The 24,823-nt window shown below is 47.1% G+C and overlaps 1 protein-coding gene across 4 annotated transcripts in view; it reads right to left on the bottom strand.

Annotated features, from left to right (window-relative positions):
* INPP5D (inositol polyphosphate-5-phosphatase D) overlaps positions 1 to 24,823 on the bottom strand; it is a 136,885-nt gene that overhangs the window by 39,488 nt on the left and 72,574 nt on the right. For all 4 annotated transcript variants that reach the window (XM_049888468.1, XM_049888469.1, XM_049888470.1 and 1 more), the window contains exons 6-11: positions 19,922 to 20,009; positions 13,191 to 13,271; positions 12,952 to 13,023; positions 11,874 to 11,997; positions 3,033 to 3,139; positions 2,034 to 2,136 (exon numbers count right to left, since the gene is read on the bottom strand). In XM_049888468.1, coding sequence (XP_049744425.1) covers positions 2,034 to 2,136; positions 3,033 to 3,139; positions 11,874 to 11,997; positions 12,952 to 13,023; positions 13,191 to 13,271; positions 19,922 to 20,009 — 575 coding nt within the window. The remainder of the gene's footprint in view (positions 1 to 2,033; positions 2,137 to 3,032; positions 3,140 to 11,873; positions 11,998 to 12,951; positions 13,024 to 13,190; positions 13,272 to 19,921; positions 20,010 to 24,823) is intronic.

Genomic DNA, 24,823 nt, shown 5'->3' with positions numbered 1-24,823 from the left:
ATAGCAACATGCAAACCTCCGCTGACAGGCAGCAGTGGCTGCATATGAGGTGCATTGGGTGGGAGTCAAACCTGGGTCTTCCGCATGGAAGGTGAGAACTCTCCCGTGGCATCACCCCTGCCCCCGACCCATTGACGGGAGTCAGCAAAGCTGAGAACCAAAAGATGTGAGGGGTTAGCCTGAGAACAGAGTCCCTGTGTTGCAGACAGTTAAGGACTGGGCTGCTAACTGAAACGCTGGAGGTTCAAGGCCACCCCGAGGCACCTCAGAAGAAAGCCCTAGAGATCTGCTTCCTAAAAGTCAGCCAACGAAACCCCATGGAGCACAGCTCTACTGTGACACACGTGGGGCCGCCATGAGTCAGAGTCGACTCGACGGCACCTGGTGGAGGCAGGCGGCCTAAGAAATAAGAAGAGCATGGAAACCCCACCCCATTTCCATGTGGAAAAATGAGTTGAAACAGCTCATTTGATGAATGATGACAGGTCTTTTTCTCCTTGTAATACCCATGAAAGGTGAGTAAACTTTTTTTTTTTCCCCCAAAGAGGTAACCTTGGCTCCTGAGTGCCGAGATGCCAAGAATGTAAGTTAACTTGACCACCGCTGTATCCCGCACTCCCGGACAACCCCCAGAGCCCTCTGTGGCACAGCGCCAGCCAGGTCCATCCCCACTGTCTTCTGTGTGAAGGGCGCCCCCTGCAGTTGGGCAATGGGACCACAGGCACTCTGCCCAGCCAGGTAGAAGCTCTCCCTGCTCACAGAGGACCAAGCAGAAAGGGGCCACATGCCCTGTGCATGGACCCCCAAGGCGGGAGGGGAAGAAGTCACGCGGCCAATAAGAAGCATTAAAAAGGGCAGAAGAGGGCACAGAACCCCCCGGGACACCAGCCAGAGTGTGATGGGCTTGGACTGGTAAAGGTAGGAGTGGGGGAGGCAGGGGGTAGGAGGATGAGCTGGCGGGATCAGGAGCCACCAGGAGATGCTGAGACCCAGGAACGGCTCCCAGCCAACCTCCACTCAGGGGCTGGCCAGGGTTGGGTTTCATTTCCAGATCACCCCCACCCCTCTGTGAAGGGCCGATGCCCATCCCCTCCCCCCAGACAAGGCCGGCCAAGGCAACTACCTGCCCTGATGGGGAAGGGGGGCTGACTCTGCTCGAGACAAAGGGGAGGCGAGACTGGGAGGGCTGCTGGACAGGTTACAGGATGCCCAGGTTAATTTGAACTTCAGATAAACAACGGGGAATGAAGTATATCGCATGTATTATCTGCTTATCTGAAATCCACGCTTAACTGGACATCTGGTGTGCACACCTGCACGTATGTGTTTATTTCTAGTTGAAGACTTACACTAAAAAATCATTTGTCGTTTATAAGAAATTCAAATTTAATGGGGGGGGCTGTATTTATTTACTTATAAGAGAATATTTATACCTGAAAATTATTTGTTTATCTGAAACTCAAATTTAACTGTCTGTCTGCCTGTCTACTATCGTCTATTGCTAAATCCGGCAACCCTACTCAGAGGTGGGTTTTTTTTTTCCCTAGAGGGTGTGTGTGATCGGCCTTGGCAAGTTGCCCCAGGCTGGCAAAACACCCAAGAACCTCTTCACCTAGGTATTTGGATACTTTACCTAGAACTTTCCAATTTAGACCGAACTTGGGCTGCTCTGGAAACGCTGGTGACACAGTGGTTAAGACCTACGGCTACTAACCAAAAGGTTGGCAGTTCAAATGCCCCAGGCGCTCCTTGGAATCCCTATGGGGCAATTCTACTCAGTCCTATAGGGTTGCTATGAGTCAGAATCAACTTGACATCAGTGGGTTTGGTTTGGTTTTGGTTCGGACTGCTCTTGGGGTGTGAGCATCCCAGAGCTCATTTCTCTTACCCACCGCCTCAGGTAAAGGGTGCAATTATTTAGAGATGGGCTGGGGACTTGGGGGGGGGCAGTCATTGACCCCTGTTGAAGATGCCTGAGGGGAACGTGGAGCCAAGGAGGCAGGCTGGAAGGGTGGAGGTATAGGTGGACGTACCCATGTTCCAGGTGCCGATGAAAATGGTGATCATGTCGGGCTCGGGCTGCTCCGAGTGCTTGTTCTTCATCTGCTGGAGAAGCTGGCAGAAGCCTTCTCTCTTCTGGGGACGGAAGGGCAGACAGACTCAGGAAGGCCTCCGCCCCCCTCACCTTACCCTTTCCACAGACTCGGTCGGCATCAGGGAAACCGAGAGGCGGGTCTATCGGCACAAACTTCGAGGTGAGCCCTCTGGAAACATGCGCCTAGAGTCTTAAGAAGCTGCCTTCTCTTTGAGCCATAAGCCAAGTAAGGCCACCAGGATGGGTTTCAGCCCCTAGTTTGATTGTCAGAGACCCTGCCTGTGGCTGCGGAGAGCCCCTGGGTCCTAAGGGTTTTTCCTGTGGCCGGTACCACCTCCTGCTGCAGGAGCCAGCGCTGGCAGGGGCCTCTCCCTCCTGCAGGGTGGGGCAGAGGACAGAAATGGAAGTCTGTGGGACACAGCCCTGTGAGGGTTCAGACTGAAATCCAGGGGTGGCTCAGAGGGTCTTATGGCCCATCCCAGAGAAGCAAACACACAAAAAAACCAAACCCATTCTGACTCATGGTGACCCCATGTGACAGAATAGAACTGCCCTGTAGGGTTTTCTTGGCTATAATCTTTACGGAAGATCACCAGGCCTTTCTTCCGAGGTGCCGCTGGGTGGGTTCAAACCACCAACCTTTAGGTGAGTAGTTGCGTGCACACCGTTTGCACCAATCAGGTTGGGGCTGGGAGAGGTTCAGGTGATAGGGACGTGCCCTCTCTGCTGGAGGCAGCACACAGCACACAGACTCCGGAGTCACAGAGCTGTGACTGCTCAATCGCCACCGGCCCCTCTGAGCTCAGCTCTCCAGTGTGTGCAGCGGGGTGTCGTGAGAGCCCAGAGAGCTAACGGAGCTCACCCCCAGCACAGAGTGAGGTTCGAACACGTGTCCCCTGCTCCCCTCTCTGCCGTCTGAGAAGTTGCTCCCCCTTACTTTGGAGTCAGCAAACACGTATTCTTTCCGCACGGTCTTCTCCTTCTCTGTTTCCACCACAATCACCAGCTTGTTAAGAAACTTCTGAGACTTGACGAGCTGCAGGACTTAAGAGAAATTGAAGTTCATCTGTTCACTCATTCAACCAATTTGTGCAGGGTTCCCATGTGTCCTGGGCCCCGACCACCAACTCCCCCGATTTTCCTGCGCCCAGGCTGAGCACGGAATTCAGGTCTGGTCTCCTGTGCCCCTCTGCTCCTGACTGCTCTTCCCTGGAGGGGCTCAGCTTGGTGGATGCCATGATACTGCTGAAACGGGCAAGAGGGGGCCTGACCAGAGCAGAGCCAGTGTGTCTGACTGTCTGGCCTCCCTCCCTCCCTCCCTTCCTTTCTCCATCCATCCCTTCCTTCTTCCTCTCTCTTCCTCCCTCCCTAATCATGGATTGAATTGTGTCCCTCCCCTCCCCCCAACATATGTGTCAACTTGGCTAGGCCAGGATTCCCAGTATTGTGTGATTGTCCACCATTTTGTCATCTGATGTGATTTTCCTGTGTGTTGTAAATTCTACCTCTCTGATGTTAAAGAGACAGGATTAGAGGCAGTTACGTTAATGAGGCAGAACTCAATCTACAAGATTAGATTCTGTCTTAAGTCACTCTCTTTTGAGATATAAAAGAGAGCAGCAAGCAGAGAGACACAGGGACCTCATACCACCAAGAAAGTAGTGCCAGGAGCAGAGCGTGTCCTTTGGACCTGGGATCCCTGTGCTGAGAAGCTCCTAGTTCGGGGGAAGATTGATGATGAGGACCTTCCTCCAGAGCTGACAGAGAGGGAAAGCCTTCCCCTGGAACTGGGTGCCCTGAATTTGGGCTTCTAGCTTACTAGACTGACAGAATAAAATTCTCTTTGTGGAAGCTATCCACTTGTGGTATTTCAGTTACAGCAGCACTAGATAACTAAGACACTCCCTCTCTCCCTTCTTTCTCTCTCTTCCTCCTTTCCATCATCCATCCATCCATCCATCCATCCATCCATCCACCCACCCACCCACCCACCCATCCATCCATCCATCCATCCATCCATCCATCCATCCATCCATCCATCCATCCATCCATCCATCCATCCATCCATCATCCATCCATCCATACACCCACCCACCTACCCACCCATCCATCCATCCCTTCCCTCTTCCCTCCCTTCTTTCTTCCTCTCTCTTCTCCCCTCCCTCCCTCCCTCCTCTTCCTTCCTTCGTTTTGCTCTTAACGTATATGTAAATTTAATTGAAAAAATTTAACTTTTTATCAACAATTTAAAGTCAAATAGTTCTGGAGCGTTTCACCCCTCAGGCTAAATAATCTTGTCCCCATTTCCTCATTTTTTAAAAAAACATTTCTCAAGAGGGAGAGAAGGAGATGAGGGGCTACATAAATGGGAATTACACACATACACACAAAAGTGAAGTAGTTCTACGAGACTTTTACAAACAACATGACCCCCAGTCCCTCCGATGTCCCGCGCCCTAGAGGCAACCACCTTCAACTCTCTTAATGGCGTCTTGGGGAGTTTGACTCCATGTCTCTAGGTAACAGGCTTACATGGCTGCTTCCTGACGTTCCTGTTTCAGAGCCCTCCTATTACATGTTGAACCCCATTGCCGTAGAGTCGATTCCGACTCATCAGGAGCCCTGGTGGTGCAGTGGTTAAGAGCTCAGCTGCTAACCAAAAGGTTGGCAGTTTGAATCCACCAGCCACTCCTTGGAAGCCCTGTGGTGCAGTTCTACTCTGTCCTATAGGGTTGCTATGAGTTGGAATTGACTGGACGGCAACAGGTTTGATTTTGGGCTTATTACATATTGACGTCACACCGTGGACAGTGAGGGTTTAGCTCTCTTTCATTCATGCTTTTCTGGTTTGTGTATTTGTGCACATGTTTATTTCCTCCTTGGCCCTCACTACTTGGAACCTCCCTGAGAGCTAGTGCAGCACCTGGCTCGCTACCCATGGCGTTGCCAGTGCCCACCACATAGTAGGTGCACAGTGCATGAACACACTATGGTGTCGTCACACAGTGATCCTCTTTTCCTGTGCACACTACACCAAAGCCTTGAATGCACATGGTGACTGGGACAGGACAAGGAGCGCTGATGGCTGCAGCCCAAGACATCTTCCAGGCCAGTGACACTTAATAATAATAATAACCATGTTTGGACACTTAACAATAACCATGAGCCAGGCACTGTGCTAAGGACATGCCTTATCTCACCAACCTCGCAACAGCCCCAAGAGGGGCCTCCATGAATCCCCATTTTATGGATGAGCACAAGGAGGCTCCGAGTGGTTAAGTAACAAGGTCACAGTATTGTCAAGTTAATCCAGAGCCCTGCCCCCTGAGCCACACTGCCTGCCTTTCAATGCTGGTTGAAAACTACCTGGACACATGGTCATGTGTTCAGATTCATTCATTCATGCATGCTGCATTAACTCAGCACACATTTACTGATCACTTTGTGCCAAGCACTGTTCAAGGACACCTGGTGGAACAATGGTTAGGCGTTTGGCTGTTAACTGAAAGGCTGGCATTTTGAACCCACCCAGCAACTCCATGGGACAAAGTGTAACCAGTAAATTTCCATTAGAAAAGACGGCCTTAAACCAACCATAGTCAGATTTGGCCTGGCCCTGCATGTGTAGAAGGGGCAGCTGTGATCATTAGTTGACCACAACGGAGGACGCAGCAATAGTGGAAAAAATCAGAAGGAAAATCTTCACCTGGACCCCTTTCCGAAGCGAGAGGTCCAACAAGAACATCACCTCCTGTTTCCTGGCTGCCATAATTCCTGCAACATCTTCCCTATGTATTCCTTCTAGAATTTTCCCTCCCCAGTACGCCAGCTCGGCTGCCATCTTGTTGCCCAATTTGCCCTGTTTCCCCACCACTCAGGGAGTCAGATCTGAGGAACCTTCTCTCGGCTCCTTGCTCTGCACATTGCAGTAAAGTTACTTTCTCTTTCTCAAAGGCCGGTGTCTAGATTATTGGCAGGTCTGAGCACACCAGACAGAACCCACCTTCTAGGGTTTGGCAACAAAAGGCCTGGCAATCTGCTTTGTAAAGATCACACCCAAGAAAACCCTATGGGGGTAGTTCTACTCTGTCACATGGCTATGAGTCGGAATCGATTCGATGGCACCTAACAACAAGCATTGTTCTAAGCTCTGGGCATTTAGCAGTGAACGAAAAGGACCCTAATCCTTGCCTTCATGAAACCCATATTAATAGTTCATTAGCAATCTCTTAGTATGCACCTACTGAGTACCAGGTCCTGTGGTAGGCCCTGCTACTCTTGGGTGTATGAGATAAAGATCCTGCCCTGTTGGAAGAGAGGGGATTGTGAGCACGACTCCACTGTACCAACAGGGAGGACAGAATCCAGGTGGGTGTGGTCCCAGAAGGTCTGGACTGGCAGGCTCTGGGCATCAAGCTTCCCTTCCGAGGGCTCACAGACCAGCCCCATAAAGGTCCATTGAGTTGTGTTCGGTCCTCTGGGCCACGGATCTGCAGCTCGGTTCTTTTGCCCAGCACTGAACTGAGGGCAACTTTCCACCATCCACAATTCCACAAAGGTACAGGTTCAGACCTGTTGGTGCTCTTCAGCCCCAGAAAGTCTCCAGCCCTAACTTTGACACTCAGGGCTCTGCCCATATCTGAGACCCCATGCCTTTCTGCCCGTCCCTCAGGGCCACACTGGGCAGTGTGATTCCTGACCTCCTGCTCTATTGTCTGCACATGCAGGCCTCTCAGCCCAAGTGCCCTGCCCTCTGGCCTTGTGTGCTTGATGAACTCCTATTCACCCTTCAAAGCCCAGGTCAGTGCTGTCTCTGTGGTGTGATACCTCCCTGTACCCCCACAGCAGACTAATCAATGCTCCCTTGGGCTAAGTGGGCACTGGGCATGTAGACTAACCCCTGCCCAACTGTCAGCTGCAAACTCCTGGAGGAAGGGCTCATGACTTGGTGCTGGCACAAAGAAGATGCTTAAAGAATTAAACTGACAAGAGCCCATCAGCCTATTCACGGTGCTTCTCAGAACCCAGGCCAGAGACTGAGTTTTTTAGAGGCTCCTCTTGACAATGTCTCAGTCTCAGGTGTCTACTTCCTCCCATCAAAGTTGGGTGCACTCCTTCCCTTGATAGATGAGAAGGAAAGCAGAGTTCTAAGCTGCTCGGTTTCAGTATAGAGCTCTCCTGCTCAGACCATCACTACCTCCTCATTTCTCCAGCCCACTTGGCTCCTACAGAGGGGCCTGTCACACGCCAGTGTCAGGGGCGCGGGGGGCTTTATTTCCTGATCTGCCCCTCACTGCTTTCTGCCTTCCTCACAGCCTCTTTCAGCTTCAAATCTCAGCTTCCTCCCAGCCACTCTGTAAGGAAAACTATAATGATGATGGTGGTGGTGGGAGCCAACTTTATTATGCATCTACTAGACTAAGGTGCACCTGACCCAAGCCATGGTATTTTCAGTCGCATCATATGCATGTGAAAGCTGAACAATGAATATGGAAGACCGAAGAAGAACTGATGCCTTTGAATTGTGGTGTTGGCGAAGAATATTGAATATACCATGGACTGCCAAAAAAATGAACAAATCTGTCTTGGGAGAAGTACAACCAGAAGGCTCCTTAGAAGTAAGGATGACGAGACTGCATCTTACATACTTTGGACAAGCTGTCAGGAGGGATCAGTCCCTGGAGAAGGACATAATGCTTGGCAAAGTACAGGGTCAGCGGAAAGGAGGAAGACCCTAAATGAGGTGGATTGACACAGTGGCTGCAACACTGAGCTCAAGCATAATGATTGTAAGAATAGCGCAGGACCGGGCAGTGTTTTGTCCTGTTGTTCATAGGGTTGCTATGAGTTGGAACCAACTCGATGGCACCTAACAACAACAACAATAGGCAGGACCAGGCAGTGCTTCATTCTGTTGTTCATACAGTCATTATGAGTTGGAACCGACTGGAAGGCACCTAACAACAAGGTGTATATGGCACTTTGCACTTTGAAGTTTACTCATATAAGGTTCAGAATCCACCCCAGAACATTCCATTCGCACAAGTCAGCCTTCCACCATGATAAGAGCCCTCTGTTTCCAAACATCAGGGAAAGCCTCCAACCCAGGGCTTGCACCCTTCTATTCCTTTGCCTGTGACCCTCAGGAAGAAATATGTTTTACATGGTGACCTCATGCACACACATTTGTGTGTGTAAATACAACACAAGTTTGATGAAAAAAAATTCATCTTTACTCCCTACAAAACCGTTTTGATATTCACTACTTTATTCTATTTTGTTCTTTTCTATTCTCATACTACTTAATTAAGAGGAAAAAATGTTGACTGTGCCTAGGGTTAGGCACTACAGAGGCCCAGTTATATGTGAACTTCAGGAAAAACATTTTTTTTTTCAGTATAGGGATGTCCCAAATATTGCACGGGACATACTTATACTAAAAATGTATTCATTGTTTATCTGAAATTCAAATTTAACCAGGTCACCTGTATTTTCATTTGCTAAATGAAAATTCGCCTCATATGCATATGAAAGCAGGACGATGAATTAGGAAGACCGAAGAAGAATCGATGCCTTTGAATTGTGGTGTTGGCGAAGAATATTGAATATACCATGGACCGCCAAAAGAACGAAAAAAATCTGTCTTTCGAAGAAGTACAACCAGAATGGTCCTTAGAAACAAGGAGGGTGAGGCTTCATCTCACATACTTTGGACATATTACCAGGAGGAATCAGTCCCCGAAGAAGGACATTATGCTTGGTAAGTTAGAGGGTGAGCAAAAGAGAGGAAGACCCTCATTGAGATGAATTGACACAGCGGCTGCAACAATGGGCTCAAATACAACAATGACTGTGAGGATGGCGCAGGATCGGGCAGTGTTTCGTTCTGTTGTACCTTGGGTCACTATGAGTCAGAACCAACCTAACAACAACAACGAATGTAGCAACCTAAGCAGGTCTCACTAAGTGGGTTTTGAGACCCTGAAGACTGAAAACACTTTAGAGGACCAGGTGGCCTTTGGCTTCAGGGCGTCTGAAGACCTCCTGAGATGGAACACAAAACACTGAGTGGAGATGGGAATTTATTTGGGGGGAAGGGCCCACAGAATATATCAGGTTTCTCAGGCCCTAAGAGATCTGACCAAGGAGCCCTGGTGGCGCAGTGGTTAAGCACTTGGCTGCTAACCAAAAGGTGAGTGTTTGAACTCACTAGCCACTCCATGGGAGAAAGATGTGGCAGTCTACTTCCGTAAAGATTACACCCTTGGAAACCCTGTGGGACAGTTCTACTCTGTCTTAGGGGGTTGCTGTGAGTCTGAACTAACTTGACAGCAGCGGGTAATGGGTAAGCGATTTGACCATCCCCTGGACTCGAATGCCACGTGATCTTCATCCCCCCAGGCCCCTTTCTGCTCTTCCTCAGACATGCCCCACTTGCACCTATCTCAGGGGTCTGCACGTGCTGTTCCCTCAGACCCTCATTGGACTGGCCACTTCTCAATCTTGGGGTCTTGGCTACATACCCCTTCCTCAGGCCTTCTTTGCCTTCCCCATGGAAAGTACCCCCCCTCCCCCCTTATTTTCTGCCCTATTACTCAAACAAACCAAACTCACTGCCATCTAGTCAATTCCAATTCATGGCGGCCCTACAGGACAGAACAGAACTGCCCCATAGGGTTTCTAAGGCTGTAGTCCTTACAGAAGCAGACGGCCACATCTTTCTCCCATGGAGCAGACGGCAGATTCAAACCATCGTCCTTTAGGTTAGTAGCTGAGTACTTAACCACTGTGCCACCAGGCTCATTATTTGAGTGTTTACTGGCACCCAGTGCACGAGATTGTAATTTCTATGGGGGCAGGAGCTTCTCCGCCCTGCTTGCCCTGGACTCCAGTATCCTGCCCACAACAGCTTCTTCATAAACATTTACTGTATCAATATTTCCTGTTTTATTGATGAATTTATTCAGTGGTACAAAACTTGACCTCTTTAAAGTGTTAAAAAGCAAAGATGTCACTTTGAGGTTCGCCAGACACGAGCCATGGTATCTTCAATCGCCTTATATGCATGCAAAAGGTGGACAATGAATAAGGAAGACTGGAGAAGAATTGACGCCTTTGAATTATGGCGTTGGCAAAGAATACTGAATATGCCATGGACTAGCAGAAGAATGAACAAACCTGTCTTAGAAGAAGTACAGCCAGAATGCTCCTTGGAAGCAAGGATGGTGAGACTATGTCTTACACACTTTGGAAATGGTATCAGGAGGGATCAGTCCCTGGAGAAGGACATCATGCTTGGTAAAGTAGAGGGTCAGTGAAAAAGAAGACTCTCAGTGAGGTGGATTGACACAGTGGCTGTAACAATGGGCTCAAATGTAGCAGTGATTGCGAGGATGGTGCAGGGCTGGGCAGGGTTTTGTTCTGTTGTATGTAAGGTCGCTATAAGTCAGACCCGACTTGATGACACCTAACAACAACAACAAAAATGCGAAGTCTCGTTGCTCAGGACACACTGATAATGACAGCTGACCCTCAGAGTGCTACTATGTGCTGGCACGACCTTAAGTTGTTATTGTAGCCTCATCACATATATTATTCACTTAATCCTCATAGCCCCCATTTTACAGATGAGGAAACTGAGGCCCAGAGAGGTTAGGTGCCTTGTCCAAGGTCATACAGCTGCTAAGTGCCAGAGCTGGGGCGTGAATTTAGACAATTTAGTTGAAGAGTCCATGTACTTCAACACCACGCTAAGTTCAGTCAATTTCGACTCATGGCATGTCAGAGTAGAACTGTGCTCCACAGGGTTTTCAGTGGCTGTTTGTTTGAAAGTAGATCACCAAGCCTTTCTTCTAAGATGCCTCTGGGTAGACTCGAACCTCCAACCTTTTGGTTAGCAGCTGAGTATGTTCACCTTTTGTAAAAACACTGCCTGGAGCAGTCAATAAAACATCTTTTAGCACCTTATCTGTGCAGGGGCAGGGCCTGTACCAGGCAGTGTGTGGTGACAGGATGGGTCAGGCTGGCTGTTAGCGGGGAGGAAACACATACACACACACACACACGCACGCACACGCACACAGAGCTGCCATCACCGCAGGGCGTGCCAAGTGTAACAGAAGTGGTGTGAACCCATTTCCCCACAGGTCCCAAGGAGGAGGTGTGAGAGGGGAGCCTAGGGATGAACAGGAGTCCCACAGGCAGCAGCGAGGGGCGGGGGTACCCCAGGAGAGGGGCCAGCTTCACACAGGAGTGGAATGAATGTGCCTGGCAGGACTTGTGTTGTGGATTGAACTGTCTCCCCTAAAATATGTGTCAGAATCCTGACCCCTATACCTGTGGATGCGATCCTGTTTGGGAACCACGTGTTATTGTTATGTTTATGAGGTCAAATCAGCATAGAGTGTGCCCTACACCTAATCACGCTTGAGTTATAGAAAGAACAGATTAGACACGGAGACAAGCACAAACAGACGGGGCTAGGATCACCAAGGAACCAGGAACTCCAGGGCTACAAGAAGCTGAAAGGGACAGGGACCTTCCCCCAGAGCAGGCAGAGAGAGAGAGAGCATTCCCCTAGAGCTGACGCCTTGAATTCGGGCATCTAGCCTCCGGAACTGTGAGAAAATACATGTCTGGTCTTTAAAGCCACCCACCCACGTGTGGTATTTCTGTTGCAGCAATACTAGGTGACTAAGACATGTAGCTTCTGCTCTTGACCGCTCCCCAGCAAAGGCACGCACAGAGCAGGGTCGCGACGGGCAGGCGGGGGCCTTACTTTTCTTGTGGTTGTAGAACTTGTCCTCAGGGCCATCCTTGGACTTCTTAATGATCAGTTTCCCAGACTCAACGTCAACCTTGAGCTGCACTTTCTGAGGAATCCCCAAGGACTCTGATTTTACCTGCGGAGAGGAGGGGGCTGTTTGTCCTGTTTCTGTCTGGGGGTTTGCTGTACCAGCCTCTGAGCCCCTTGTCTGTTCTGGGCACAGCCCCTGGTCAGTCACGCCCTTGCTGTCTGTGTGGGGACCACCAGGATTTTATTTCTTAGCCACCCCTCGCTGAGGGCCACACGTCCACATTTCCAGAGTATCTCCAAGAATCGCTCGAGCGGGAAGGAGACCAGCTGTATGGATGGAGCTATTCTGCCAGTGGGTTTGGTGGAGGAGGAAACAGCTGAAATGATTGGAGAATGGTTCACTTACTGATTAATTTGACAACACTCATTCCTCCGATGTGTACCTGCTTCCAGAATGGATTTTAGGAACAGACTTAAACTCTCAGCCCCGTTACAACCCATGATTGCACACTGACTTGCAATAATTAGAAAAAAAGAAATTGCTTAGGCGTGCTCAGAAAATGGAAACGTATCTTAAGACAGAATTATCACCAGGGCTAGAGAGGACTCTGGGGGGTGGGGGTGGATTTCTGAACGTGGGACCAGCACTGGGCTGGCTGCATCAGAATCTCTGAGGAATTTTAAGAAAAAATTTTTCTTTAATTCAGTTACTCTCAGGGAAAGGACAAGAATTGTATTTTTTTTTCTTCTAAGTTTCCTCTTGGGGACTACTCTGCAGCCAGCTCCGGGGACCCCTGTTTAATGTCTCTCATCACCTCCATCTTGAGAAGGACAACGTTTATGGCACCTTGGACCAATGAGAAGCTCCTTCCCTAAGAGATTCGTCTGGACCCCCATCCTAACGTTTAATCATCTTCACAATGACGCAGCTCTTCCAGCCGCCATTCTCGGCCATCCAGCCCATTGCCCTTCTACAGCCCAAGCCCAAAACTCTCCTTCCACCGGGACCAGAATGCTCCCCATCTCCCAGCTGTGGGGCACAAGCCCAGGCTCCACTTACCTCGAAGGTGACCGGAGGGATGAGGGTGCGCCGGTGGGGACACTCATGACCCTCATGCAGCAGGGCCTTGACCTGTGAGCACAAGCACACAAGGCCCTTCAGGCTGAGAGGTGTGGGGAAGGCAGCAGTGTTGGGACTGAGGGTCAAAGGGCAGCTCAGAGCCTGCACACCTGTGCATTCTCTGAGCCAAGAGGGACCCAAAGAGAAGCCAAGAGAAGCTGCCAGAGCCCCACAAGTACCTTATCTTCAATAGAGGACAGCAGACTTGTCAGTTGGCTGAGCTTGGCCACCATGTTGATGGGACTGGCCTCACCAGACACCTGGGAGACGGAAGAGAACAGGAAGTGAGGGCAGCCTTGTGTCATTTCATCCTCCGATCGGCCTTATGAGCACGATCATTATCCCCCTTTTTGCAGACAAGGAAACCAAGGATATCTACAACCATCTCAAAATTATCATGGCCAAAAAACCATATTCATTTTTCATTCCCTTGAAAACTGCTTCCCCTGTGCGCCTCATCTCGCCTCACCATTCAGTTGCATAAGCCAAACTCTAGGATCGTCCTGGATTATGACCCTTTGTCTCTTTACCGCATAGGTATTCCAGCACTACGTCCAGAATACAGCCATCCCCACTGCTGCAAAGCCTCGTGGCTTCCCACTGCAGGGAGGAAGTTATCCAAACTCCTTTCCCTGTCCTCTTCGGCTCTGTGTGATCCAGTCCCTCACCCCCCAGGGGATCTTCCACTCATCCCTCACTCCTGATCTGCACATGGCCTCGAGCTTGGATTTCACCCAGGAAGGGCATCTGGTCTCAGATCCACAAGGAAGTCTTCCCTGGCCACTCTAGCTAAAATACCACTGAGCCACCCCTATCGCCATCACCCTGTTTTATTCCATGTCAGTCATTTCGAGTGAAAGTTATCCTTGTTAGCTGCCATCGAGTCAGTTCCCACTCATGGTGCCTCCATGAGTGCAGGGTAGAACTGTTCCTTATGGTTTTCAAGGCTGTGAGCTTTTTTGAATCCAGATGGTCAGGCCTGTGTCCCAAGGTGCCTCTGGGTGGGTTAGGAACACGAGCGGTCCATTTGTGCCACTCAAGGACTCAGCTAAAGTGGTCTCCTCTGTTTCTTTGTTCTTTGTCTGTTTCTCCCGCTAAAACAGAAGGTTCATGAGAGCTGGGCCAGTCTATCGTGTCTGGTGCTGCAGCCTTGGTGCCTAGATTAGCACCTGGCCAACAAAGGTTCTCAATGTATTTGCTCAATAGATATGTGAGGCCCAGGAGCTGAAGTTACTTGTCTGAAGCCACACAGCTAGTAAATGGCAGAGCTGGACTTGAACCCATATCTGTCTGGGACCAAGTCCACTGTCTCAATCATTCCTTCCCAAAACAAACCCTTACTAAGCACCTATTCTGCGCCAGACATGCTCCAAGGTGCTGGAGAAGTAGAGTTACTAAGACACCATTCCCGCCCTCCAGAAATAGGGCAAGAAGATCAGACACATGTATGTCTAACTCGATGCCAGGGAAAATGGGATGAAGGTGATCACCAACCAGGTGATGTATCTTTACCTCACACACCTTGCTCAATGTATCAGCCAGGCTATACTCGTTTTTTACTTCAGTTCTCCATCCAGTAGTGCACTACCTTCATCATCACATCCACCATCCCCACTGCCATCACCATCAACGTCATCACCACCACCCACAGCACCTCCACGATCACCTCCATCACCACCCACCACCAAATCATCTCCCCACCACCACTATCACCGTCTTCATACCCGAAAAACCACTGCTGTTGAGTCGGTTCCGACTCATACAGACCCTATAGGACAGAGTAGAACTGCTCCATAGGGTTTCCAAGGAGTGGCTGGTGGATTCAAACTGCTGACCTTTTGGTTAGCAGCCAAGCTCTTAACCACTGTCCACCATTATCATAACCAGTTAACATTTGCCTCTGCTGGGCACCAATGGTTGCCTTATCTCCTTAGGTGCTTCTCTCTCCTCTAATCCATGCATTCTTCCAAAAAACTACTTAAATTCTAGTGCCTGCAAGAGGTCCCTGTTTTGCCTAGGTTTGCTTCTACTTTCCTGGAAATTTGTCCATCATTCACTTGCTTTTTTAAAAAAAATGTTTATTGTGCGTTAGGTGAACGTTTACAGAGCAAATTAGCTTTCCTTTCGATAGCTTGTGGCATCATACACTTCTAGGAAAGCAAATTACTTCTCGTTTTCTGATTACTTTTTTGTTGTTGTTGTTGTTGTCGTGAGGTGCCTTCGAGTCAGTTCTGACTCACGGAGACCCTATAGACAACAGAACGAAACAGTGCCCAGTCCTGCGCCATCCTCACAGTTGTTGCTATGTTTGAGCCCATTGTTGCAGCCACTGTGTCAATCAATCTGATTAAAGGTCTTTCTCTCTTTCACTGACCCTTTCCTTTACCAAGCAGGATGTCCTTCTCCAGGGACTGATCCTTCCTGATAACATGTTCTAAGTATTTGAGATGTAGTCTTGCTACCCTTCCTTCTAAGGAGCATTCTGGTTGTACTTCTACACCATGGCTTGGGTCACGTGCACCTTAGTCCTCAAGGTGACATCTTTGCTTTACAACACTTTAAAGAGGTTTTTCTTGCAGTGGATTTGCACAACGCAATGCATCTTTTGATTTCTTGACCGCTGCTTCCATGGGTGCTGACTTTGAATCCAAGTAAGATGAAATCCTTGACAACTTCAATCTTTCCTCCATTTATCATGATGTTGCTTCTTGGTCCAGTTGTGAGGATTTTTGTTTTCTTTATGTTGAGGTGTAATCCATACTGAAGGCTATGGTCTTTGATTTTCATCAGTAAGTGCTTCAAGCCTCCTCACTTCCAGCAAGCAAGGCTCTGTCATCTGTGTAACAGGTTGTTAATGAGTCTTCCTCCAATCCTGATACCAGGTTCTTCTTCATAGAGTTCAGCTTCTCCAATTATTTACTCAGCATACAGATTGAATAGGTATGGTGAAAGGATACAACCCTGACGCATACCTGTCCTGATTTTAATCCATGCAGTATCCCTTTGTTCTGTTTGAACAACTGTCTCTTGATTCATGTACAGATTTCTCATGAGCACAATTAAGTGTTCAGAGTTCCCATCCTTCGCAATGTTATCCACAATTTGTTATAATCCACACAGTTGAATGCCTTTGCATAGTCAATAAAGCACAGGTAAACATCTTTCTGATATTCTCTGCTTTCACCAGGATCCATCTGACATCAGAAATGATACACCTTTTTCCACATCCTCTTCTAAATCCAGCTTGAATTTTTGGCAGTTCCCTGTCCATATACTGCTGCAGGCACTTTTGAATGATCCTCAGCAAAATTTTGCTTGCAGGTGATACTAATGATGTTTAATAATTTCCACATTCAGTTGGATTACCTTTCTTGGGAATAGGCATAAATACTGATCTCTTCCAGTCAGTTGGTCAGGTAGCTGTCTTCCAAATTTTTTGGCATAGACTAGTGAGGCTTTTCAGGGCTGCATCCAGGAATCTCAATTGGTATTCCATCGATTCCTGGGGACTTGTTTTTCACCAATGCCTTCAGTGCAGCTTGGGCTTCTTCCTTCAGTACCATCGGTTCCTGATCATATGTTACCTCCTGAAATGGTTGAACGTCGACCAATTCTTTTTGGCATAGTGACCATCTTCTGTGTATTCCTTCCATCTTCTTTTGATGCTTCCTGCATCGTTTAATATCTTCCCCACAGAATCCTTCAGTATTGCAACTCAAGCCTTGAATTTTTTCTTCAGTTCTTTCACCTTGAGAAATGCTAAGCATGTTCTTCCCTTTTGGTTTTCTAACTACAGGTCTTTGCTCATGTCATCATAACATACTTTGTCTTCTTGAGCTGCCCTTTGAAATCTTCTGTTCATCTCTTTTACTTCATCATTTTTTTCCTTTTGCTTTAATTACTAAACATTCAAGAGCAAGTATCAGGTCTCTTCCGACATCCATGTAGGCCTTTTCTTCCTCTCCTGTCTTCTTAATGATCTCCTGCTTTCTTCAAGTATGATGTCCTTGATGTCATTCCACAAATCGTCTGGTCTTTGGTCATTAGTGTTCAATGCATCAAATCTATTCTTGAGATGGTCTCTAAATTCAGGTGGGATATACTTAAGGTCATACTTTGGCTCTCGTGGACTTGTTCTAATTTTCTTCAATTTCACCTTGAATGTGCACATGAGTAATTGATGGTCTGACCCGCAGTCAGCCCCGGCCTTGTTCTGAGTGATGATATTGAGCTTTTCCATTGTCTCTTTCCACAGATGTAGTCGATCTGATTCCTGTGTATTCCATCTGGCAAGGTCCATGTGTATAGTCACTGTTTATGTTGGTGAAAAAGGTTATTTGCAGTGAAGAAGTCATTGGTCTTGCAAAATTCCATCATGCAATCTCTGGCATCGTTTCTATCACCAAGACCGTATTTTCCTACTACTGGTCCTTCTTTGTTTCCAACTTTCGCGCTCCAATCACCAGTAATTATCAGTGCATCCTGATTGCATGTTCAATCAATTTCAGACTGCAGAAGTTGGTAAAAATCTTCAGTTTCTTCATCTTTGGCCTTAGTGGTTGGTGTGTAAATTTGAATAATAGTCATATTAACTGGTCTTTCTTGTAGGCGTATGGATATTATCCTATTGCGGACAGCGTTGTGCTTCAGGATAGATCTTGAAATGTTCTTTTTGACAATGAATGCAACACCATTCCTCTTCAAGTTGTCATTCCCAGCATAGTACACTATATGATTGTCCAGTTGAAAGTGACCAATACCAGTCCATTTCAGCTCATTAATGCCTAGGATATCGATGTTAATGGGTTCCATTTCATTTTTGACGATTTTCAATTTTCCTAGATTCATACTTCGTACGTTCCAGGTTCCGATTATTAATGGATGTTTGCAGCTATTTCTTCTCATTTTGAGTTGTGCCACATCAGGAAATGAAGGTCCCGAAAGCTCGACTTCATCCACATCAATAAGGTCGACTCTACTTTAAGGAGGCAGCTCTTCCTCTGTCATCTTTTGCGTGCCTTCCTACCTGGGGGGGCTCATTTTCTGGCACTATATCAGACAATGTTCTGCTGCTATTCATAAGGTTTTCACTGGCTACATTCTTTCCAGAATTAGACTGCTGGGTCCTTCTTCCTAGTCTGTCTTAGTCTGGAAGCTCAGCTAAAACCTGTCCTCCACGGGTGACCCTGCTGGTATTTGAATACAAGTGGCATAGCTTCCAGCATCACAGCAACCCAAAAGCCTCCACAGTACAATAAACCGACAGGCATGTGGCGGGGTGGGGGTGGGGGGGGGCATGTCTTAATGTTTTAAACTGTGTAAATAGAACACAAATACATTTTCTCAGTAAAAAAAAAAGCCTCAAAGAATATGAGCAAACAAGAAGTCCCCCTTCACCCAGCCCCCTTCTCCCGAGATTCACCCCCTCCTTCCTAGGGACCAGAGTGGCCATTGGGTATAAATCCTTGCAGTGTAATTTCTATGAGTATACTTGTATCATATTTTAGATACTGTTCTGCCATTTGCTTTTTTCACCCAATAGTATGTCTTGGTGTGTGTGGGCAGGGTCTTTCATTATCTGTTCATAGACCTTACAGTAGTAGAACTCTGCAGCATACTTTAACCGTCTTTCCCCAGTGGTTTCCAATGTTTCTGCTTCTAGAGACATAGCTACCAGGAACACCTTCAGAAACACCTCTCTGCATGTGTAGTCCCTGAGACAGCTGCCTAGCATAGCGCTGCTCTCGCGAGGATTTGTACATTTGACATTTCCATACAAATGGCTAAACTGCCTCTCAGAAAACTCATTTCCACTCCTGATAGCACGAGGGTGCACTCTTGTAAGGACCCCTGCTTCCCTACACCCTTGCCAAACTGTGACTTTAGCAGTCTTTAGGCCAATCTGATAAAAAAAAAATCTGATAGGCAAGAAGAAATCCTTTTTTTTTTTTTTGAATGTCATTTTCCCGTTACTAAGAGTTCTCCTCTGTCCTATAGCGTTGCTATGAGTCAGAATTGAGTAGAAGGCAATGGGTTTTTTAAGGAGGTAAGGTTGAGCATCTTTTCACATGTGTATCACTCCTAGTCCCGCTTCTGTGAACCATCAATTTATGGCCTTTCCCCTTTTAAAAACCGAGTTGTTTTTACTCAATAACTTTTAGGAGTTTTTTTTTTTTTTTTTAATTTATCCTTTGTCCCTTATATCTGTTGCAAGAATTTTCTCTTGGGATATTGCTTCTGGCTTGCCCTTTACTCTGCTGTGATGCCTTTCGTTATACAGATCCTCTGTAATGACAACTTGGAGTCAGCCCCCTGCACCCTACGTGGCCCTGAGGAGGTGTGGGGGGCCCCCTTCACCTTGCTCTTCCTGGGGCAGGAGGTAAGATCAAGAAGAATTTAGACACCTATGTTTTTCTTTCCTTTCCGTTTCTGATGAGAAATCATGGGGAAAGGCCCTGTTCTGCCTGCTTGGTTGGCACTCAACATGTAGTTTAGCTGGTGTGCCCACAATTTGAAATCTTTATTCTTCAATAGAAGTCCAAATCCAAACCAAATCAAATCGTCGAGTTGATTCAGACTCATAGAGACCCTGCAGCACAGAGTAGAACTGCCCCATAGGGTTTCCAAGGCTCTAATCTTTACGGAAGCAGACTGCCACATCTTTCTCCTGCAGAGCAGCTGGTGGGTTCGAACTGCCAACCTTTTGGTTAACAGCCACCAGGGCCCCTCAATAGAAGTCAGGCAGGGGAAATGCCTTCCCTGGGAGTACAGGTTACAGTGGCGCTCACCCCTTGCCCCCCACACATACACTCTCCCTGCCTAGCAGGACACTGGCTAACTCCTCACACTTGTCCTCACATCCCCTTGCCTGGACTCTTAGTGTCATTTTTCCAACCCCATGGCCCTTTACCTGAGGACGTGGGCGGAGGCCAGGGGAGAGCTGCTGGTCGAACAGCCTCTGCAGAGACTCCAGAGAGGGAAGGGTCCGAACGACCTCGCTGGGGGTGGGGGGCAAGATGAAAGACAAGGGTTAGTGGGACCTCTCAGAGGTTTCCAAGGTGGTGCAGGCTCCGGCTGGTCAGGCTGGGTCTGGTTCAAGCAGGTATCCTTCCCACGAGAACAAGCCCAGGCAAAGACCCAGACCTCCCAGCACCTCCCACCACCTCCCTGTCTCCAGCATCCCGTACAGAACTGATTTCACCTAGGTCTCAGCTTAGAGATCCAAGATTACATAGCCTGTAGAAAATTCAAATCTAAAGTCACAAAATGGTTCTTGGAAGTCACCTAGTAATCCACAGTTCCCAACCTTTAGTGCATCAAAGAATAACCCCCCCCCAATTAAAAATGCAAATTCCTGGGCCCCAACCTGATTGAATTGGTCTGGAACCTACATTTTTATTTATTTTGGGGGCCTGAAATCTTTTTTTTTTTAATTGTACTTTAGATGAAGGTTTACAGAGGAAATCCGTTTCTCATCAAACAGTTAGTACACATATTGTTCTGTGACATCGGTCGCCAACCCCATAACATGTCAGTGTTCTCCCCTTCTCGACCTTAGGTTCCCCATTACCAGCTTTCCTGTCCCCTCCTGCCCTCCAGTCCTTGGCCTTGGGCTGGTGAGCCCCTTTATTCTCATTTTATTTTATGGGTCTGTCTAATCTTTGGCCGAAGGGTGAACCTCAGGTGTGACTCCATTACTGAGCTAAAAGGGTGTGGGATGTGGGGCATACTCTCAGGGCTTCTCCAGTCTCTGTTAGACCAGTAAGTCTGGTCTTTTTTTGTGAGTTAGACCTTTGTGCTCCACTTTGCTCTGGCTCTGTCCCGGGGAATTTGCATTGTTAAATACATGCCCCAGGGTTTCCCGATGACGGTGGTCTGTCAATGTTGGTTCACACTCCCATAGCCACTGAGATGGAGCCCTGGTGGTGCAGTGACTAAGCACTCGGCTGCGAATCAAAAGGTTGGCTGTTCAAACCCACGCAGCGCCTCAGCAGGGGAAAAAGACCTGGCGATATGCTCCCCTAAAGATTACAGCCTAGAAAAGCTATGAGGCAGTTCTATGCTGTCACATGGGCTCACAGTGGGTGGGAATTGTCTTGAGGCACCCAACAACAATCTCTGAGATGGAGGCCCAGAGGACTGGGATTTCAAATCTACCGACCTCCCCAATCACAGGCCATATTGACTCTCTTCCCTCCCATCTTCTTCTATTGTTTTTTTTCCACATTATTTTAAGCACGATGGGCAGACAACTTTGAGTTCTAATGTTCACTTGTTACCTCATCAAAAACTGTTCATGTTTTTACTTATTTAGCATTCTAATGGTTTCAAAATATTCTATCGAGTAAATGTGCCAAAATCAATTGCTAGATATTTGGGTTATTGGGACAGCTCTACTATTATAAATTAAGGCTGCTTTGTTCATACAGCTTTTCGCTTCTTGTTTTGAATTATAGTCTTAAGATAATAAGAGATTATGGCTCTTGACAAATATTGCCAAACCCTGGTAAATATTACCAATCACAGGACCACGGGAAGCGTTTGAACCAGTTCATGTAGCGTATGTCTGAATTCTTTCTGCTATTTGCTTTTTCTCTGACTCTTTTAGTGGGTATAATATTGCATTCCAATATTCGTGAATGGATCAGCATATTTTAAATTTCAAATGTTATTACAAAGAGCCATGGTAGCAACTGTGAAGTGCTTGGCTGCTAACTGAAAAGTTGGTGGTTCAAACGCGCCCAGCGGTTCTGAGGGAGAAAGACCTGACAATCTGTTCCTGTAATGATTTAAAAAAAAAAAAAAAAAAATGATTACAGCCTAGAAAACCTTATGGGGCTGTTCTACTCTGTTACATGGGTGGCTGTGAGTCCAAAGAGACTTGACATCATGTAACAATAACAACAGAACCCTGGTGGCACAGTGGTGAAGAGTTTTGTCGGTAGTTCGAATCTACCAGCCTTCCTTCAAAACCCTATGGGACAGTTCTACTCTGTCCTGAGTCACTATGAGTTGAAACCTACTCAATGGCAACGGTTTGGCTTTTTTGTTTAACAACAACGTTATTAAGCATTTTTCTACATGGTTGATTTCTCCTGGATTTCTCTTTGTCTAAACTGTTCACGACCTTTGTCAATTTTCTGTTGGGCGTTTTGTTAGTATTTTCATATATTGGTATAAATCTTTACATATTGCTTTGATTTTGACTTAATCTAGGTGTTGTAAGTATTTTTTCCAGTCTTTTATTTTCATCCTACATGGGCTGGATTTCATTAAAAAGTGATTTATAGTTTTTTGTTGTTCTATTTTTCATCCTGGTAAATTCTTTACTTACCTCAGTTAATAAATGTGAGCAATTATTTGCTCATTTTGAATTGGTTTCTTGTTTGCTCTTTTTAAATTATAACATATATATACCCCAAAAAACCAAACCCGTTGGTGTCAGGTCGATCCCGACTCACAGTGACCTTATAGGACAGAGTAGAACTGCCCCATACAGTTTCCAAGGAGCGCCTGGTGTATTCGAACTGCCAACCTTTTGGTCAGCAGCCGTAGCTCTTAGCCACTATGCTACCAGGGTTTCCAACATGTATATATTTAAAAAAAAATTTTTTTAATGTTGTTGTTGTTAGCTGCCATTGAGTTGGCCCCCAGCTCATGGCAACCCCATGCACAATGAAACAAATGCTGCCCAGTCCTGTGCCATCCCTCTGATTGGTTTCGGATCAGGTTGTTGTGAACCATAGGGCTTTCATTGATTTTTGAAAGTAGATTGCCAGGCCTTTCTTCCTACTCTGTCTAGAAGCTCTGCTGAACCCTGTTCAGCAACATGCAAACCTCCACTGACGGGTGGTGGTTGTGCCTGAGGTAGACGGGCCAGGAATCAAACCCTGGTCTCCCACATGGAAGGTGAGAATTCTACCACTGAGCCACGACTGCCCTCTCTTTTTTTAATGTTATCTATTTTTTTTTTTTTTTTTTATGTTTAGGAAACCCTGGTGGCGTAGTGGTTAAGAGCTATGACTGCTAATCAAAAAGTTGGCAGTTCAAATCCACCAAGCACTCCTTGGAAACTGCATGGGGCAGTTCTGCTCTGTCCTATAGGGTCGCTAGGAATCCAAATTGACTCTACGGCAACAGGTTTGTTTGTTTGTTTTTGTTTGTATCTATGTTTAATTCCTTGTCTCATCGGAAATTATTATGTTCTGAATAAGTGGGAAACTCAGGTGTTTTCCCTCCGAGTTGCTGTTCAGTTTCACTTAACAGCAGTCAGTCGTCCTTCCGTGGTTCTCTTGAGTTAATCCCTGCAAGCTCTTCTGGGGTTTGTTTCCAGGCTCCATTTCATACCTTCAACTAAAAATCCCACAGCTTCCGGACTAGGCAATGCCACTTTGTGAATCTGTGACATCTCATAGTTTCTGGGATGGTGTCTTAAATTTAAACTCACTGCTGTCAAGTCGATTCCAACTCATAGTGACCCCGTAGGACAGGGTAGAACTGCCCCATAGAGTTTCCAAGGCTGTAGTCTGTATGGAACAGACTCATGAAGCAGCTAGTGGGTTCAAACCTCCGACCTTTCAGTTAGCAGCCGGGTGTTTAACCACTGCGCCACCGCCAAGGCTGCTTCAGTGCACCACCAGGGCTCCTGTTGTAGATTACAAGGTTTTGAAACAGTCTTCCTTGGGACTCTCTCACGGGCCAAGGGTGAGGGTGGAGGAGCCTGGCCAGGGTGTGGGAGGGAAGCATAGGGCAGGCGTGGTTCACTGGTGTCCACTCCCAAATGCTAGCTCTTCTCTGTTCAGCTGCTGACATAGCGATATTCTCTTTAAACTGTCATATGATAAAAGAATTCCAGGTGAAAAGAAAAAGTTTTCAAAGCGGTACATATTGCATTGGGCCAAAATCAAACCCATTGCCATTGAGTCAATTCCAACTCATAGTGTCCCTATAGAACAAAGCAGAACTACCCCCATAGGGTTTCCAAGGAGCAGCTGGTGGATTCGAACTGCTGACCTTTTGGTTCACAGCTGAGCTCTTAACCACTGAGCCACCAGGGCTCTCTTTAAAGGGTTAAAAAGCAAAGATATCACTCTGAAGGCTAAGGTGCACCTGACTCAAACCATGGTACCTTCAATGGCCTCATATACATGTGAAAGCTGGACAATGAATAAAGAAAACCGAAGAAGAATTGATGCCTTTGAATTATGGTGTTGACGAAGAACGTTGAATATACCATGGACTGCCAGAAGAACAAACAAATCTGCCTTGAAAGAAGTACAGCCAGAATGCTTCTTAGAAGAGAGGATGGCAAGACTTCATCTCTCCTACTTTGGACATGGTATCAGGATGGACCAGACCCTGGAGGACATTCTGCTTGATAAAGCAGAGGGTCAGTGAGAGAAAGGAAGGCCCTCGACAAGATGGATTTACACAGTGGCTGCAACAATGGGCTCAAGCATAACAACAATTGTGAGGATGGCACAGGACCGGGCGGCGTTTCGTTCAATTGTACATCGGGTCACTATGAGTCAGAACCAGCTCAATGGCACCTAACAGCAACAACAATTCAGGGCACGTTTTAACATCAAACAGGTGTCCCTCATTGTTCTTTTTCAAAATGTTATCCTAAAACATACACCACACACACTGAATCTTGACTTTTCTAAGTATAAAATGTTTAATCCGGAAATGATGCTATTTTTCTCTATTTCTAACCATTTTATAATCTTGAGACATTTGACTGGCTCCCCTAGACACGTCTATTGGAGGTGTCAGTCAGGGTTACAATGCCCAAGGACACACTGGGGTTTCA

This window comes from Elephas maximus, chromosome 6 (assembly GCF_024166365.1).
Source record: "Elephas maximus indicus isolate mEleMax1 chromosome 6, mEleMax1 primary haplotype, whole genome shotgun sequence".
In the NCBI taxonomy this organism is placed as follows: Eukaryota; Metazoa; Chordata; class Mammalia; order Proboscidea; family Elephantidae; genus Elephas; species Elephas maximus.
This window is presented reverse-complemented; position numbering and strand designations above follow the sequence as displayed.